The sequence below is a fragment of the Octopus bimaculoides genome, chromosome 24 (genome assembly GCF_001194135.2).
Source record: "Octopus bimaculoides isolate UCB-OBI-ISO-001 chromosome 24, ASM119413v2, whole genome shotgun sequence".
NCBI lineage: Eukaryota > Metazoa > Mollusca > Cephalopoda > Octopoda > Octopodidae > Octopus > Octopus bimaculoides.
The window spans coordinates 13,590,069-13,608,946 of NC_069004.1; the positions used below are offsets into that span (position 1 = coordinate 13,590,069).

Genomic DNA, 18,878 nt, shown 5'->3' on the forward strand with positions numbered 1-18,878 from the left:
ATACATACATACATACATACATACATACATACATACATACATACATACATACATACATACATACATACATACATACATATATTCACACATACATATATAACTATAGATATACTTCACTTGGACACATGCAGATAAAAAATTCAGCTGAATTCTTTGACATTGCAGTTCTGAAAAAGGAGGTGCCAGGTAAAAAAGAAAACAGTGACTACACAACACACAAGGTCAAAGAAGAGAAGAGACAGACATATGGTGATAGAAAGAAAAAAAAAACAGATGTAACAGCAGCCGTAGATGAAATGAGATCATGCTCCGCCACTGGTCCTGATGGCTTTCCAGCTATTCTCCTAAAGTCATGTAAGCAGGCTTTAGCGAAACCACTTCAGATACTTTTCCAAAGTTTCCTTGCAAGTAGTATACTTCCAAAAAAAGCTGAAAGAAGGTATTATATGCCCCATCCACAAAGGTGGAAGCAGAGCAGAGGTCAAAAGCTACAGGTCAATATCTCTGACTTGGCATATCAGTAAAGTCATGGAGTGAATCATCAGAAAGAAGTTGATAATGTTCCAAGAAGAAAATGACGTACTGTCTTGTTCAAGAACACAGCACACGGTCTGGAAATTGTACTCACTACCTCATGATTGTGAGCCCAAAGCTCTAACCACTGAGCCATGCATGATTGTCAGGTCATTTTGAAAAGTTACATTATGTGACAGGCTGTTGAGAATTGCCCCTACAACAAAGTGCTCAGCTGGAAATCAGGAGAGCTGGTGATAAAATAAGGTAAAAAAGAAAACAGTGACTACACAGCACACAAGGTCAAAGAGGAGAAGAGACAGACATATGGTGATAGAAAAAAAAACAATAGGACAATAATTCATAAGAACACATACGTTGCATTGTTTATTTTTTCCTTCATCTCGTCAGATAAGAAGTCACCTTTCTCCAACTAAAAGATAAAAAAATGAAAAATTTTTTCTAAAATTGACTTTTTACACATTAGCATTTCACAACACTGATATATATATATGACTGGCAATTTAACAACACATTCTACATTCATGGAGATATATTCCTATCCTGCTGGATTTATTTCTAAAAACAAAATTATGTCATTTAATCTATTTAAATATTTAATCTAGTTCTTAATGATTTTAACCTGGTTGGGCATTGTGCTAGCGAGAAGTATCCACACAGATAAAATGTTACCACAAGGGGTATCTAATTACGTTTGAGATATCTGCATGTGAGTGTGTGCGTGCGTGCAGGTATGGCTGTACAGTAAGAAGCTTGCTTCCCAACCATATGGTTCCGGGTTCAGTCCCACTGCATGGCACCTTGGGCAAGTGTCTTCTACTATAGCCTACGCCTGACCAAAGCCTTGTGAGTGGATTTGGTAGACGGAAACTGAAAGAAGCCCATCGTTAAGTGTTTGGGTCTTTGTGTCAGTATTGTGCCCCCACCATCGCTTGACAACTGATGTTCAGCAAAAGAGACCAATAGAATAAGTACTAGGCTTACTAGATTTGTTCGACTAAAACCCTTTAAGGTAATGCTCCAGCATGGCCACAGTCAAATGACTGAAACAAGAATAAAAGAATATATATATATATATCACCTACATTACCCCATAACAACTGGCCACCTAACCCCCAGACTGCGACCCCATTGATTATTATGTGTGGGACACAGTTGAGTGAGGAACTGAAGGCAAGGACTATGGCAGTATTCACCCACTTAAACAAAGATACCATCCAGAAGAGTTTCAGAAGATTCCAAAGTCGTCTGGAGGCCGTGGTTGAAGCCATTAGCAATTTTATTGAATAAATTTATTCTTTAGTATTTCAAGATATTTTTATGTAATTTTGGTAAATATATGTTAAAATGAGATGTCAGTGTTATTTTCATTTTTGCATAACTTAGATGACAATATATTCACTGCACCACACACACACATATATATATATATGTATATATACACACACACACACACACACATATATATATAAATATATATGCACACACACACACACACATACATACATACATACATACATACATACATATATATATATATATATATATACTCACACACATATATACATATATATATATATCGTTAATCAAATATATTCAATGAGAATACAATATACTGAATTTTTTAATATGTTCTCTTGGTAGGGAAATGTCTAAAACATTAAAGTATTTAGATATTTAACAAGGGCGGTTATATATTATATTATAAAATAAGAGCAAGAAAATTACATCACAAAATCATATTGTATTAATAGATAGATGTATAAATATATAAAGTATGATTATTTAAAAGGTTTCAAAATTTTAAATAGCTTACAATCATTTCGTGAATGCATTACCCTTAGAAATGGAATCTAAATTTGATAATCATAATTAGGTAATACATCCATTCGTCAGAGATAAAGGTGACTACATGGAAATTCACCCTCTTTATCTCTGATGAGTGGATTTATTACCTAATAAAGATTATCAAATTTAGATTCCATTTCTAAGGGTAATACATTCACGAAACGATCCTATGATATTTTACATTTTTAAACCTTTTAAATAATCATACTTTATATATTTATACATCTATCTATTAATACAATGTTATTTTGGACTTACATTTTCTGTTATGATTTTCCCGCACTTATTTTATAATATTTTATATATATATGTATATATATACACACACACACACACACACAATTATATATATAGACATATACATACACATACGCACATACATATATATATATATACACACACACACATACATATACACACACATACATACATATATTCACACATACAAATATATATACATACACATATATATACACACACACACACACAAATTTCAGGTTTTAGTGTGATATAAATTTAAACCTTCTCTCAAAATTCCATGTTAATTTAAGCTCCAGTCACCAGATTAATAATGACAAAATTATTTTAATAAATTCTTAATTACTTTCACAATTAACTGAAACAAAAGCAGAGTGTGTCTACAAAAGTATGATAACAAAAGTGTTGATGAACTTAAAATTCTAAATATGAACAGAATTCAGAATAAGTATCATTTACCTGGTATTGTCCATGTTTTTTACCATACCATTTCATCCATTTAACAAAAACTTTGTCCATGTTCTGAAATTTGGAAAAGAAAGTAGATTTTTATATACTTTTTATTGAACTGAAAATCAATTTTTCAAATGACTATTCAAAAATTTTTGTTGTGTGCATGTGTATTTTGTTTGTTTGACATCTGCTTTTCCATGCTAGCATGAGTTAGACCAGTGATTCCCAACATGATGCCTGAGAAACTTGTGGTAGAGTGTAGGATCCAAATTTTTTCTTCTTTTTTTTTTAGTAGGATGTGGAAGTGATAAAATTATTTTATCTTACACAATAATATATCTTTTTGTACTCAGTACTTAATAAAAGAGTTATCACTAGATTCTTTAGTATTAAATAATTGTGATAAAATATTAAAAATAAAGTAGTCTTTTTCCAACCACAGTTGGGGCATACATTTTTCTGGAAAGTTATAGCAAGGCCTGAGGGAAAATAGGTCAGACAAATATATAATTGGGATATTGCTTTACAGTCAGATGCCCTTCCTTGCTAACCCTTAACTGTTTCTAAAGTAAAGGATTTCTTATTTTGCATATATCTACATACATACATACAATGTACAGGGTGCGATGTCGCCATTTTATATTTTTCATTTTGCACATTGCTTTTGGTTTTGTCGGCTACACAGTTTAGTAGTGTCAGTTGGGCACCGCCTGTGAGGAAAACAGCACCATGATTCACTTTACTCTGCCAAGAATTTGGAAATGATATGCTGTGATGCTTGGCATTCGCGACGGGAGCTCCAGTAAGTACATTTCAGAGTGTTTGGGTGTCAATCTGAGGACACATAGTGAGAGTGATAAAAATCCAGCATCCAGTCAACATCATGGTGTCTGGAGTGATCATTAGTGATGGTGATGTTATGCCTCCATTCATCTTCCCACACAGCTTCTAACTCAACACAGAGGCCTACATCAAGTGTCTGGAGGAGGTAGTACTGCTCTGGATTAAGAGGATGGCTGCTGAAAGACCCTATGTCTGGCAACAGGGCTCTGCACCATGCCACACAAGCAGGAGAACCAAGTCATGGCTGTCAGACAATTTCTGCGAGCACAACACCCCTAACATCTGGCTACCTAACTCCCCAGACTGCAACCTCTTGATTATTGTGTGGGACGCAGTTGAATGAGAGGCCAACAAAACTCCTTGTAACACCAAAGACGAACTGAAAGCAAAGATTATGGCAACATTCACCAACTTAAACAAGGAGACCATCCAGAAGAGTTTGCAGGAGATTCCAAAGTCATCTGGAGGCTGTAGTCGAAGCCAATGGCAATTTTATTCAATAAATTTACTCTGTAGTATTTCAAGATATTTTTGCGTAATTTTGGTAAATATATCTGTTAAAATGAGATCTCAGTGTTATTTTCATTTTTGCATAATTTAGACGACAATATATTCACTGAACTCTGTGTGTGTGTGTGTGTGTGTGTGTGTGTGTGTGTGTGTGTGTGTGTGTGTGTGTGTGTGTGTGCGTGCGTGTGTGTATGCGTGTGTATACGTGAAGGTGCATGGCTCAGTGGTTAGAGCATTGGGCTCACAATCATGAGGCTGTGAGTTCAATTCCTGGACCAAGCTGTGTGCAGTGTTTTTGAGCAAGACATTTTATTTCAAGTTGTGCGACATCACTGGTGCCAAACCGTATCGGCCTTTACCTTTCCCTTGGATAACATCAGTAGCGTGAAAATGGGAGGCTGGCATGCATGGGCAACTGCTGGTCTTCCATAAACAACCTTGCCTGGACTTGTGCCTCACAGGGGAACTTGCTAGGTGCAATCTGATGGTCATCCATGTGACCAAAGGGGGTCTTTACTTTACCATATATATATATATATATATATTTTTATATCATCATCATTGTTTAACGTCTACCTTCCATGCTAGCATGGGTTGGACGATTTGACTGAGGACTGGCGAACCAGATGGCTACACCAGGCTCCAAGTGCCAGTAAGGCGACACTGAATGGTGATGCTCATTTACAACTATCATACAACATCAAGACAAGGAAACCCAGATATACACAGATGTATATATAAACATATATATGTGTGTGTGTGTGTGTGTGTGTGTGCGTGCGTATACACATACACATACGTTAATATCAAACAGCGGGAATGTGTGTTCAACACCACATTGGTGGATAAATATGTGGGTTAAGAAGGCTACCAATGGTTTCATGAAGAGAGAAACCTTTCAACAATTATCAAGTCTGTCACATGGGGATGTTATACATCCATACACACATACATACACTCATAGTAGAATAAATTTCGTAACATTTACCATTTGCACTTAAGACGTTATACTGTTGTTGTATAAAACATTTCTTTAGCTCAACACCAGTCCAACCAGTTGCATTGGGAATCATTTGGATTTATAAGTCAGAGATTTATAGAATGAAGAAGTATTGTGTAAATGTACAAGAATAACAAGAAATGTTGAGACTGAAGTTATTAAAACAGTCAATTGGTCAATACATACTGAGGCATAGGTTGCTGGCCATTCTGATTTTTCAATTCCATAACACATTTTACATGGAGTTGCCGCAGATACTTGGAGAACAACTTGACCAACACCTTTGTTTAAAGACAAAAGAACAACAGAACAAAACTAGTCAAATACTTTAATACATCATCATCAGAATATCAACATTGTTTTAACATTTGAGGGCAGGCTAAAAATGTCATAAGCTGACTGTGAAGGCGTGAAGCTAGAGCTATGAAATTTTGCATGCATTAATTTTAACTCTTCTAATTAATGAATAACTTCATTGTTTCTTTCCACTATTGCAGTGACGATGATGTCATATCAGCTGTTGATTACTTTCTTTTTGACCAATAGGATGAAAGCTTCTTTACCAATGGGATCCAAGCACCACAACACAAATGAAAGTGTGTGAACCACAAGGAGGTCTATGCTGAAAAATAAACCTCATTTGGTCACACTTCTCTCTCATCCATCACAAACAATACAGTGATACTACCAACACAACCTCTGCCGTCTGCAATGGCACTACAGTGCCATTCTTACATCAGTATTTGAAATTTTTGGTGAGGGTGATAGTTGATTGCACCAACACCAGTGCCCAACATTTTTTTTTTATTGACTTCAGTTGAATTTGAACTCGGAACATAAGGCCGGTGAAATGCTGCTAAGCATTTTGTCTGGTATGCTAATGATTCTCTTGCCTAAACAATAACAATAATAATAATGGTTCCAAATTTTGGCACAAGGCCAGCAACTTCAGGGGATGGGGTAAGTAAATTATGAAGACCCCAGTACTCAACTGATACTTATTTTATCAACCCCAAAAGGATGAAAGATAAAGTCAGCCTCAACAGAATTTGAACTCAGAACAAAAAAAAACAGATGAAATGCCACTAAGATAGGTGAAATGCTAGTGTCCTAACGATTCTGCCAGCTCATTACCTTAATAATAATAATAAGGATAATAATAATAATAATAATAATAATAATACAGTTAATATTCAAAATCTGCTTACCACTTCCCAAGTCAATGAAGTAATCATCTTCAGTGAACTGTATTGAGCGAATCATTTGATCAACAAGTTCAAATGAAGTTTCTCCATAAACCTGAATATTAAAAAACAAACAACTCATTAAATAACTGCTATTAATATTTACCAACATTATATCGTGTGTGTGTGTGTGTGTGTGTGTGTGTACATAAATACATACATACATATGCTATTTACAGTGAATAATCACAACATCTCCACAATAAATTTATAAAGTACATTTACAATACTTACATGTGTGTGTGTGTTTGGAGATATATATATATATATATATATACAATCGCAGCGTGGAAGGTGTTTATAAGCCATTTAAAATAACACACAAAATCCGTTAGATTCACTTCAACATTTAAATTTATATATATATATATATATATATATATATATATATATATATAGGTGCAGTGATAGGTCTTCTATATATATAAAAGAGAGATTCTGTCTGTCTGTCCAGCAAAATGAAAGTAAATGGCTTAGGAGAAGCTATTATGCTTTTTCTATATATATAAAATCGAAATTCTGTCTTTCTCTGGCAAAATGAAAGTACCTGGTTCAGGGGAACCTATTATGCTATTGCCTAATTTGTCTCAAAATTATTCAATGGTATACAACACTAATTGTGCACAAACTTATGAGAAACTGCATTGAGGCAAATATTCTCACTGATTGTGATAAAGGTGAGACCGTCTTCATTCCTTGCATATCAGTTGTACCATCTAATGTTCCATTCCAATTTAAGTGGTTACAGTTTCCTATCCATGTTTCTTTTGCCATGAACATTAATAAAAAGGATCAAACACTAAAAGTTGCTGGCTTGCAACTTAAACAACCATGCTTTTCACATGGCCAACATTATGTAGGAGCATCATGTATGGGAGCAAAAGCAAATCGTTTTGCTTATGCACTCCGAAATAAAACAAAAAAAATCATTGTTTATAAAGAAATATTCACTCTTAATGCAACATGAATATTTCAATAACTTAACATGTATGATATCAATCTTTTTTCACTTCAATTGTTATATGTTTTCTCTTATAAAACACAGACATGCAAGAGGAGTAAATTTAAATATGTAGGGAAGTCTCTCCCTGGTTCAGATTCGAAACTGAATATTTCAACTCTCCTTGGCCATACGGCCTATTCAAATGTCAAAAGAAACCATGACAAATGGGTGTTCTACTTGACCTGTGGCCTTTTCAGTGCCATCGCACAGTCACCTACATTCTGTAAAGCTATTCTTCTATATGACATGGCTATTTTTCTACCTTCATCCACATTGAAACTGAATCTTTCAATTCTTTTTCTTCAATTATTATGTGTTTTTAAGAACCATGCTTTTCACATGGCCAACTTTATTGTAGGAGCATCACGTGTGGGAGCAAAAGCAAATCTTTGCTTATGCACCACAAAATAAAACAAAAAACATTGCTTATAAAGAAATATTCACTCTTAATGCAACATGAATACTTCAATAATTTAATTTGCCATTACTATCATTACATTCAAGAATGATTAAATTACCTATTTAAATGAACTGTATTATATAATTGCCATTACTGTATTGATAAATAAAATAACACATACAGCTCATTTATTATTATCATATAATAAACAAACAGAAGTTCATGTATGAAATTGATCTTTTTTTCTACTTCAATTATTACACGTTTTTCTCTTATAAAAAATATACACGTACAGGAAGAGTAAATGTATGAGAAAACTCCTAAATTTGGGGGTTTAAAATCTGGAAAAAAGGTTTTGTAAGGGATTATAATGCTATCCATGTATAAGGAACTCCCATATTTTTTAACCTAATTTTTAACAAAAAAGGGTTTCTTATACACGTTAAAATACGGTATATAATAATACTTTGAATGTAGTTCCTAGCAAACAGTAAACGTAACTACCTAATCAACAGGTATTACTGCTAGTGTGTGTGTGTATAGAGAGAGATAGATAGATAGGCGTAAGAGTGGCTGTGTGGTAAGAAGTTTGCTTCCCAACCACATGGTTTCAGGTTCAGTTCCACTGCATGGCACCTTGGACAAGTGTCCTCTACTATAGCCTCAGGCTGACCAAAGCCTTGTGAGTGGATTTGGTAGATGGAAACTGAAAGAAGCCTGACATATATATGTATGCATGTACGTATTTGTGTCTGTGTTTGTCCTCCAACAATCGCTTAATAACCAATGTTGGTGTGTTTATGTCCCCGTAACTTAGTTGTTCAGCAAAAGAGACCGATAGAATAAGCACTAGGCTTACAAAAAATAAGTCCTGAGGTCATTTTATTTGATTAAAAGGCGGTGCTCCAGCATGGCTACAGTCAAATGACTGAAACAAGTAAAAGAGTAAATGAGAGTATATATATATATATACACACACACACACACACACACACACACACATACAGTTGACATTATAAGAGTTTATAAATTTTTGAGAGAATACAAAATAATTCTGTTTTGGAACTGGATCTCAAAGCAGATAAAGCTATAAATAATAGCAAGTAAATATTGGGTTGAAAAACCCTTTTGAGCAGAATAACTTGAAGGCTGCTCTTTTACTTTCCAAACAGAGTTTTTCAACCAATATTTACTTACTATAATTTATGGTCTGTGAAGGCGCAATGGCCTAGTGGTTAGGGCAGCAGGCTCGCGGTCATAGGATTGTGGTTTCGATTCCCAGACCAGGCGTTGCGAGTGTTTATTGAGTGAAAACACCTAAAGCTCCACGAGGCTCCAGCAGGGGATGGTGGCGAACCCTGCTGTACTCTTCCACCACAACTTTCTCTCACTTCCTGTTTCTGTTGTGCCTGTAATTCAAAAGGTCAGCCTTGTCACACTGTGTCACGCTGAATATCCTCGAGAACTATGTTAAGGGTACATGTGTCTGTGGAGTGCTCAGCCACTTGCACGTTAATTTCACGAGCAGGCTGTTCCGTTGATCGGATCAACTGGAACCCTCGACGTCGTAAGCGACGGACTGCCAACAACAAACAATTTATGGTTTACATGTGCTACGAGATGCAGTTCCCCAAAACACATACACACGCACACACAATATTTACAGTGAATATCACAATATACCTACATTGTAATCATAACTATATGTTTACAATATTTAGAATGTATGTGTGCAAATGTATTTACCAAATTTATATCTAGACAATGCTTTTGTTGATACAGTCTCTAAATAACATTTCTTATTTTGGGATATGTACATAACCTTCAACTGGATTTAAACTAGAAACAATCTTATCCACAAGGCCACCAAAACTTATACATTTATTTATAATCCAGGTTCCATTACCAGTACTATGCTTTAGATAAAGCTAGACACTGGATAATTCTCTGAGAAAATCCAGTGCACCTGGGCTAATAATAGGTACAATTTGGCAGAAACAAATCTGCCGCTAAGCAATTTTTTCTTTTTTTTATAAAACAAAGTTGCGCAGAAAGAGAGAGAGAAAGGGAGAGATAATGTGTGAGAGAGAGAAAGGGAGAGATAGTGTGTGAGAGAGAAAGAGAGTGTGTGTGTGTGTGTGTGAGTGTGTGCATGCGCACGTAAGTGTTTGTTGTACCTGAACTTAAGCCCTTTAGTCATATCAGTTTGAGAAAGTTACTTTAGTATACAAACTATGAGTGCAGTCTAGCACTGGTCTTGCTTTGCCTTGGCATCAGATCTGGACTCTGTGTTTGATTACAGGCCATGCACATACATATGGGTGGGTGCATGGGTGTGTGTGTGTGTGTGTGTGTGTGTGTGCAAGAGATGCCTGCTGTGTGCATGTGTGTTTATGTAACTCCAATTAAAACTACATACCTTACGCACAAGCTAATGAGAAAACCTCTATGTGGTCACTCATGCTTTTAGAAATAGCAGCTAGAACAAAACTCCCTTAAATCACATTTGGTATTGGGAAAGATAAGGACACAGATAATTAAGTCCTTCCTACATGCCTTTGAAAAGACAGAACCAAGATTAGCAATAACAACATCTCCTATACACAGAGTATTCTTCATGATGTGGACATCCTACTTGAACACAAGGACATGGATCCTCACCAATAAATTAAATTCCTCAGAAACATTTTGCTAGTTGAAAGGCTGAATTGAAAAGAGAGAAATGGTGGCAGCAATGCCTCTGATCTTACCTCAGGTGAAAATGGTTCATACTGATTAAGTTTCTCAGGATCTGTGACTGCTTGGTTATAACATTGTTGTAAAATGTGCTTCAAGAGGTTCGTGGTTGGCCTTGAAAACATATGCGTGGGACGGGGGGCTCCTTTCTGCAGGAAGAGAGAGAAGAGAAATAGACATTTAAAATACATCACATTTACATTTAACTCTTTAGCATTGAAGCTAGATATATTTAGCCCAGACATTCTACCGGTTTCATGTTCAAACTGGCCAGATCTGATTTCTTACACCTACCCTACAAGGTTATTCTAATAATAAACAATTATATCATTTAAATTTCGAAGCTACAAGATAATACATGATTAATTCAAAATCCTCAAGGATCTTTGTCTTGCAGTGTTGGTGCCATGCAAAAAACATCCAGTCCACACTGTAAAGCGGTTGGCGTTTGGAAGGGCATCCAGCTGTTAAAACGATGCCAAAACTGACCTCATCTTTGCTTGTGCCATGTAAAAAGCACTCTATCCACTCTGCTTGGTAGTTGGTGTTAGGAAGGGCAAAACTGTGCCAAACAGACACAGAAGTCTGGTGCTGGCTCCTGCCAGGCCAGCTCCTGTCAAACCATCTAACTTATGCCAGCATGGAAGGTGGATGTTAAACAATGATGATAAATGTGAATAAACGAGCATTACATTTTACAACATAATCTGAATGCTAAAAGGTTCAACAGATAGAAGGAACATTCAACTGACTATGATGACCTCATTGAGCAAATCCCATCAAACATTACATAATGATTTCCTTATTGATCAGGACAAAGCTTTTACAGCTAAGAAAACTTAGGAGCAAGATGTAGAGCTGTTTATATTTTTCTTGATAGTAAATACAGTTGGCAAAACTAATCTGACAGTGATTCCATACAGGGATTTGGCCTCTATTTACTGAAAAACCTAATACTTTACCAATCACCCAAAACCCTTTTCTTAACCTTTTTGATATAAACTAGCCACAAACTACCTCTGCTTCTTTAATACAAAATCACCTTACATCATAGTTTTATCAAATAAACTACAAAGTTATTACCATATTTTCTGGCATCCAAGTCAAAATTTCTAGACCAAAATTTACAGCCAAAAAAGGTAGGTCAACTTATACATCAAGACAACTTGTGAAATGCAGCAGGATTTGGAAGAATAGTGACAATATTTACACAACATATTTATGTTATATATACAACAACTAGCGTACTAGAAAATACAGTACACTAAATCCCTTGAAATTCAAAATTGATTGAAACAGTTATTTTTTTTTAACTGTATTGTTATGAAATGGTCAAGTACAATAGATAAAAATCTCCAAACCACTGAAATATTTTTTTATGCAAGAGCATTTCAATCTTTGAACAATGTACTATATTCAGCTGGCTGATATATTTTAGGTTGAATTAATTATAATACATTTTCAACCTTCTCCAGTGGCTCCATCTACAACGAACAACAACTACTATGACGACTGAAACAACACAGAGAATGTTTCAGTTAACAAATTTTAAAATTTTAATAACTTATGATGATGTAAGAATGAAGAAAATAAAAGTGTAGAGAAAGAAAGGAAAAAGGGTCCACTTACTAACTGCAAGATGCTGTCAATAGCTTTATTATAGCGATCACATAAGCTCTTCATGCTTTCATAACTGTAGAAAGAAAAAATAAATAAATAAATATTAAGTTGCTACTTCACTGATATTCACATTATTTCTCTATCAATGAAAATGAACAACAATAACAGACAGCAACTTCTTTTGATTTGGATGCAGTTGCTTTCATTTTGTTTAAAACTTTGTCTTCTAATGTTTACTTTCGTTTTTTTTGATACACAACTATCATGCACAAAACCCATTTTCTGATTAAGTAAAAATTATGTATGGGCATAAATTTTCAAAACATTTTTTCATAAAAAACTTCTCAGAATCATTTCCAATGTTACGGTGAAAAAAATTTGAAAAGTGCCCATTAAAATGGAGGAAATCTAACTTATGTGGGTATGCTATTCTGAAAAATGCCCGGCAACAACAGGATACTCAGCTAGTATATGTGTCTATATGTATGGATATAAGAGTATGACACACATCATAAAAGGGAAGGTGTGTTGCTCCTTCTATCCATAGACTAAGGTGGCACCTTAGGCAAGTGCTAACAATGCCTTAGCATCCCATGTCAGGGATATTGTGAAGATGTTAGGAGCAGGACATTGGATAACCAGCATGGCAGGGGGGGGGGCTCCTAGACCACCGGCTTGACAGTTATTGTAGCCAAGCAAATTTGTACCATAAGACGATGGTTGGGAGCAAATGGCAAATGAGCTGCTAATATGGGGCAGACTCACTGTCAACCATGCTTACTGCATTCTTGTACACCACTTGGCACCTGGTATAGAGGCATAGAGAGACAGTCTGGTTGGGAGAATGACATCAACAACTGCCTTACTTATCCTCCAAGGCGTTCTGTTCAGAGAAAAATCTGAACAGAACAGTCAACATCGACCTACAACAGACAACCACTACCACTATACACACACACACACACACACACACACACACACACATATATATATACACATATTATACAAACACACACACACATACATACAAAAGTAATTTGCGAATTGACAACTCATTTTGAAATGTAAACAAGACTATGATTTGAAAGTTTGCAAAAGAGAAATTTGGAATGAATTGGCAATTTGTAATTATTTTTGCAAGTGTCCTTTCTTGTAACAAATGTCTTCTTTCCTACAATGCTACCTTCATAAATTAACTACATTATGCTGTTGAGAATTGAAAACAGAAATCTATAAAGATGATGTTTTAATAAGTGACATTTAAACACTTATTTATTCATTTCACTTATTCAGGAGATAAAAATATATTTTTGTACATTCCTGGCTTCATTTTGTTTCTTTCTAAATCCCACAGTTAATCGCTGTATTTTTAAAATAACCATCAATACTTCATGTGCATGACTGTGTGTGTGAACTTCCATAACATAAAAATCAACTGAGAGAAAATTTTTCAATTATTTTTTTTTTACTTTTTGAATATAAACTATGAAATAAAGCGAAATGTGTTTTTCCCAATAATGTGTATACCAAATAAGATGCACTATATGCATATGTGCTATACAGTTTGTTTGTTTGTTTGTTTTTAATACACCAAGTCAAATCTTTTATTTCACAAATGCATGTATCTATGTATTCACCATACCATTCAATATAACTCCTCCCACAACTCTTCTGTCATTTACTCCCTCTCCTCTGTTGTCACTATAATTCTTTCATCCTTTCGGGGTCAGTAAATTAAGTACCAGTGAAAAACTGGGGTTGATGTAATCGACTAGTCCCCTCCTCACCAAATTTCAGGCCTTGTGCCTTTAGTAGAAAGGATTATTTCGTAAGAAAAGAATATTCTATACGAGTGGCTGTGTGGTAAATAGCTTGCTTACCAACCACATGGTTCTGGGTTCAGTCCCTCTGCGTGGCACCTTGGGCAAGTGTTTTCTACTATAGCCTCGGGCCAACCAAAGCCTTGTGAGTGGATTTGGTAGACGGAAACTGAAAGAAGCCCGTCGTATATAAGTATATATATATATATATATATATGTGTGTGTGTGTTTGTCCCCCCAACATCACTTGACAACTGATGCTGGTGTGCTTACATCCCCATAACTTAGCAGTTTGGCAAAAGGGATCCAATAGAATAAGTACTAGGCTTTCCTGGGGTCGATTTACTCAACTAAAGGCGATGCCCCAGCATGGCCGCAGTCAAATGACTGAAACAAGTCAAAGAGTAATACACACAATAATAATCCTTATAAATGTTGGTTGGTTGAATTTTCCACTCACACTTTACATCAAATAGAGCAATGTTTCTCAGCCATTTTTCACTTAAGGACCCTTTTGGTTCCTATTTTACTCAGGTGGTCCCTCATAGCCATTTGATGTTAAAAACATCATATAATTTTTTTATAATTAAATACTATTAGGTATTGTATAAAAATAAAAACTGTCAAAATATTTCATGTATTCTCAAAGTCTAACCAATTTATTGCAGATGAATTTTAACAACAAAATCTTATATGGACCCCTAAAGGTCATATGAACCCTGGTCGAGAACCACTGGTATAGAGTGAGGAGGAGAGAGTAAAAGAGAAACGCAAAGGGGTAGAATGAGTGCTCATAGTAGGCTTGGGTTTTCCATATAGTTTCTGTCAACTATATTTCATTCACAAAGCCGTTTAAAGGTTATGCTAGAAGACAATTGCCCAAGATGTTAAAAGAGGAAATTAACCAGAGAACCATGGGATTGTGAAGCAAATGTCTTACACAACTAATGTTACATCAACATCATTATCATTTAGTGTCTGTTTTCCATGCTGGCATGGGTTAGACAGTTGGACTGGGACTGGGACTGGTAAGCCAGACAGCTGTACCAGGTTCCAATCTCTTTTGGCTCAGTTTCTATGGTTGGGTGCCCTTCCTAATGCCAACCACTCCAAGAGTGTAGTGGGTGCCTTTTATATGTTCCCAGCACTGGCCATGACTATGGTTTCATTTGGCTTGATGTGTCTTCTCAAGCACAGCATGTCGCCAAAGGTCTCGATTTGGATAGATGTAAATTGGTTTGGACGCTTTCTATTTACATTTTTCTTTTTCCTTCACACTTTGTGCAAAAGAAAAGACGTGGTGTTCATGCCCTTTTGCAAGAATATTAACAAAATAAATGAAGCAGTACCAATCAGGAGACATCATCATTATCCTAATCACATTTACATCTGCTTTTTCCATCCTGGCACAAGTTGGACAAAACTTATAAGGGGCAGTATTCTATGGCTAAATATCCTTCCAGAGACCAACCTTCTTCCTTTATTCTGGTGGTTTTTTACATCAAATTAATTGTTATGGACATTTTGCTTATTAGAGACATAAAAGTCACTGCTGCTCTCAGCTTAGGTACCCAAATATAAACACACATATGACAGGCTTATTCTTTCATTCTTTTACTTGTTTCAGTTATTATACTGTGGCCATGCTGGAGCATGCTTTGAAGTATTTTTGTCAAGCAAATCAACCCCAGTATTTATTTTTAAGCCTGGTACTTATGCTATCAGTTTCTTTTTTGCTGAACTGCTAAGTTCAGGGATATGAACACACCAACAACAGTTGTCAATCAATGGTGGGGGACAAACACAAACGCACACAAACATATATATATGACAGACTTCTTTCAGGTTCCGTCTACCAAATCCATCCACAAGGCTTTGGTTGGCCTGAGGTTACAGTAGAAGACACTTTCCCAAGGTGCCATGCAGTGGGACTGAACCCAGAACCATGTGGTTGGGAAGCAAACCTTTCACTCACAAGGCATCAGCCAACCCGAGGCTATAGAAGATGACACTACTTGTCTAATGTGCCAAGCAATGGGATCAAACCTGAGAAAAAAAAAAACATCTGGTTGCAAAGCAAATTACTTAACCACATAGCCATGCTTGCACCTACAGAAAACCTAACATTTATCTCCGATGGTAAACAGGCACACGCACGCACACACACACCATTATACACCCATTACAACACAATTCAGAAAATTTACATAATGACTGGAGCAGATTATTTTAGTTGTATACCATTCATACAGTAATAAAAGGAAGGGCACAACTAGTTCCTGTATACTTTACCTCCATTACAAGAACCCTGATGGGATGGTCATGGTTGGAATGCCTTTGCTCATAGGTCTGTTTGATCAAGGCTGACATGGGTTGGGCTAGATAATAAGTTTGCAAAACTATTTACAAAACCCTTTGAACTAGCCCCAGATCACATACATACATTAATTCTCTGTAAAACTCATAATGTTTTAAAAATTAGGAAATTACTCAAATTATCTATACCCCACCAGCCCCACTCCTCTAATCATTATATATATACATATATATCCACTAAACTATGCACACTGAACAAAGCTAAAAGAAAAAAACATGTTAATAATACAATGAAGATATACATACATACAAAAATACCTTACCTTTTAGAGTCATAGTCCTGTAGAATTTGGTTCTCCAAAACTTCTTTCAAATCTGGGAAATCCTCACAAGCCCACCTAAGAGTAAAAAAAAATAATGGTGATTTCTTCTTTATTGAATAATAATAATAATGATGATGATGATGATGATGATGATGATGATCTCACATATTGACACAAGGTCAGCAATTTTGGGGGTGGGTCTAATTACCAGTATTTCACTGGTACATCTTTTTCTATAATAATAATAATAATAATAATAATAATAATAATGATGATGATGATGATGGTCTCACATATTGACACAAGGTCAGCAATTTCGTGGGTGGGTCTAATTACCAGTAGTTCACTGGTACATCTTTTTCTATAATAATAATAATCCTTTCTACTACAGGCACAAGGCCTGGAATTTGGGGGAGTAGCTAGTCGATTGCATCGACTGACCGCCCCCCCCCCCCCGTATGCAACTAGTGCATAACTGGTACTTAGTTTATTGACTCTCGAAAGAATGAAAGGCAAGTCAACCTTGGAGGAATTTGAACTCAGAATGTAGCGGCAGACAAAATACCGTTAAGCATTTCGCCCGACATGCTAACGATTTTGCCAGCTCGCTGCCTTAATAATAATCTCTATATATATATAAAGCAAAGTTTGTGTGTGTGTGTGTGCGCACGCGCGTATGTTCCATATGCATTCGAAAACTTAGTTGCCAATTTTATAATAATAATCCTTTCTACTAAAAGCACAAGGCCTGAAATTTTAGAGGAAGCGGACTAGTCGATTACATTGACCACAGTGCTTCACTGGTACTTTTTTTTATCAACCCTGAAAGGATGAAAGGTGAAGTTGACCCCAGCAGAATTTGAACTTAGAACATAAAGACAGATGAAATGTCATTAAGCATTTTGCCTGGCATGCTAACGATTCAGCCAGCTCACTACCTTAATAATAATAATGATCCTTTCTACTAAAGGCACAAGGCCTGAAATTTGGGGGAGGGGATTAGTCGATTACATTAACCCCCAGAGTTTCACTGGTACTCAATTTACCAACCCTGAAAGAATGAAAGGCAAAGTCAACTTTGGCGGGATTTGAACTCAGAATGTAAAGACAGGCAAAATACCACGAAACATTTTGCCCAGCATGCTAGCAATTCTTCCGGCTTACTGCTTTGATAATAATCTATATATATAAAGCAGGGTTTGTGTGTTTGTGTGTGTGTGTGTTCCTTATGCATTCATAAACTTAGTTGCCAATTTTGACATACGAGTTATCACAAAATTCAGTAATGTTTCAGCTACCAAATAAACTTTTAGTTTCGTTTACATATTTGCATTACAAAAATTTAACATTATAATCTTTCTATAAGTCACCTATTGTAAACAACATTTTATATCACCACCACCACTACCTCAATGTCACATTTTCTAAGAGTATGTGTCCGTCCGTGTGTGTGTGTGTGTGTGTGTTTGCACATTCATTACATACACTAGGCTGATGATTGAGAAGTATATGTGTGTGAGTGTATGTGATGGTGTATGTGTCTGTCAGTATACATACATTTTTGTAATTGACACACATACATACATCTAAAGACAGAAACAGAGGGACAGAGATAGGCCTGAGGTATGTGTGAATGTATGTCTGTGTGTGTCTGTCTTAGTATATGTATGTGACTGTACCGCCCAACAGTGAAACGTGCTGATTTTGAAAAAGTTCAGTTTAGTTGTGGCCTGGATGTTGAACGAACAACAGCGTTCACTTTGAAGTACCACTGATTGGATTTTCCCTTTCATTAAGGAAAGTTGCAGTTTAAACAGCATTAACGATTATCACTACTTATGTGCTGAAATAGTATTCTGGTTTTTATAACCAACATGAAGATTTGGCTGATTTGACAGCACTCACAACACTCGCAAATATATCTGAAATAAAAATGTTATTATGATTATTATAACAAATTTGGAAACTTG

At 35.8% G+C, this 18,878-nt stretch overlaps 1 protein-coding gene across 11 annotated transcripts in view; it reads right to left on the minus strand.

Moving 5' to 3' along the window:
- Positions 1-18,878, minus strand: part of LOC106875466 (histone-lysine N-methyltransferase, H3 lysine-79 specific) — a 181,886-nt gene that overhangs the window by 98,182 nt on the left and 64,826 nt on the right. For all 11 annotated transcript variants that reach the window (XM_052976332.1, XM_052976328.1, XM_052976331.1 and 8 more), the window contains exons 3-9: positions 16,909-16,983; positions 12,459-12,522; positions 10,844-10,978; positions 6,655-6,745; positions 5,633-5,727; positions 3,100-3,162; positions 891-946 (exon numbers count right to left, since the gene is read on the minus strand). In XM_052976332.1, the coding sequence (XP_052832292.1) occupies positions 891-946; positions 3,100-3,162; positions 5,633-5,727; positions 6,655-6,745; positions 10,844-10,978; positions 12,459-12,522; positions 16,909-16,983 (579 nt within the window). The remainder of the gene's footprint in view (positions 1-890; positions 947-3,099; positions 3,163-5,632; positions 5,728-6,654; positions 6,746-10,843; positions 10,979-12,458; positions 12,523-16,908; positions 16,984-18,878) is intronic.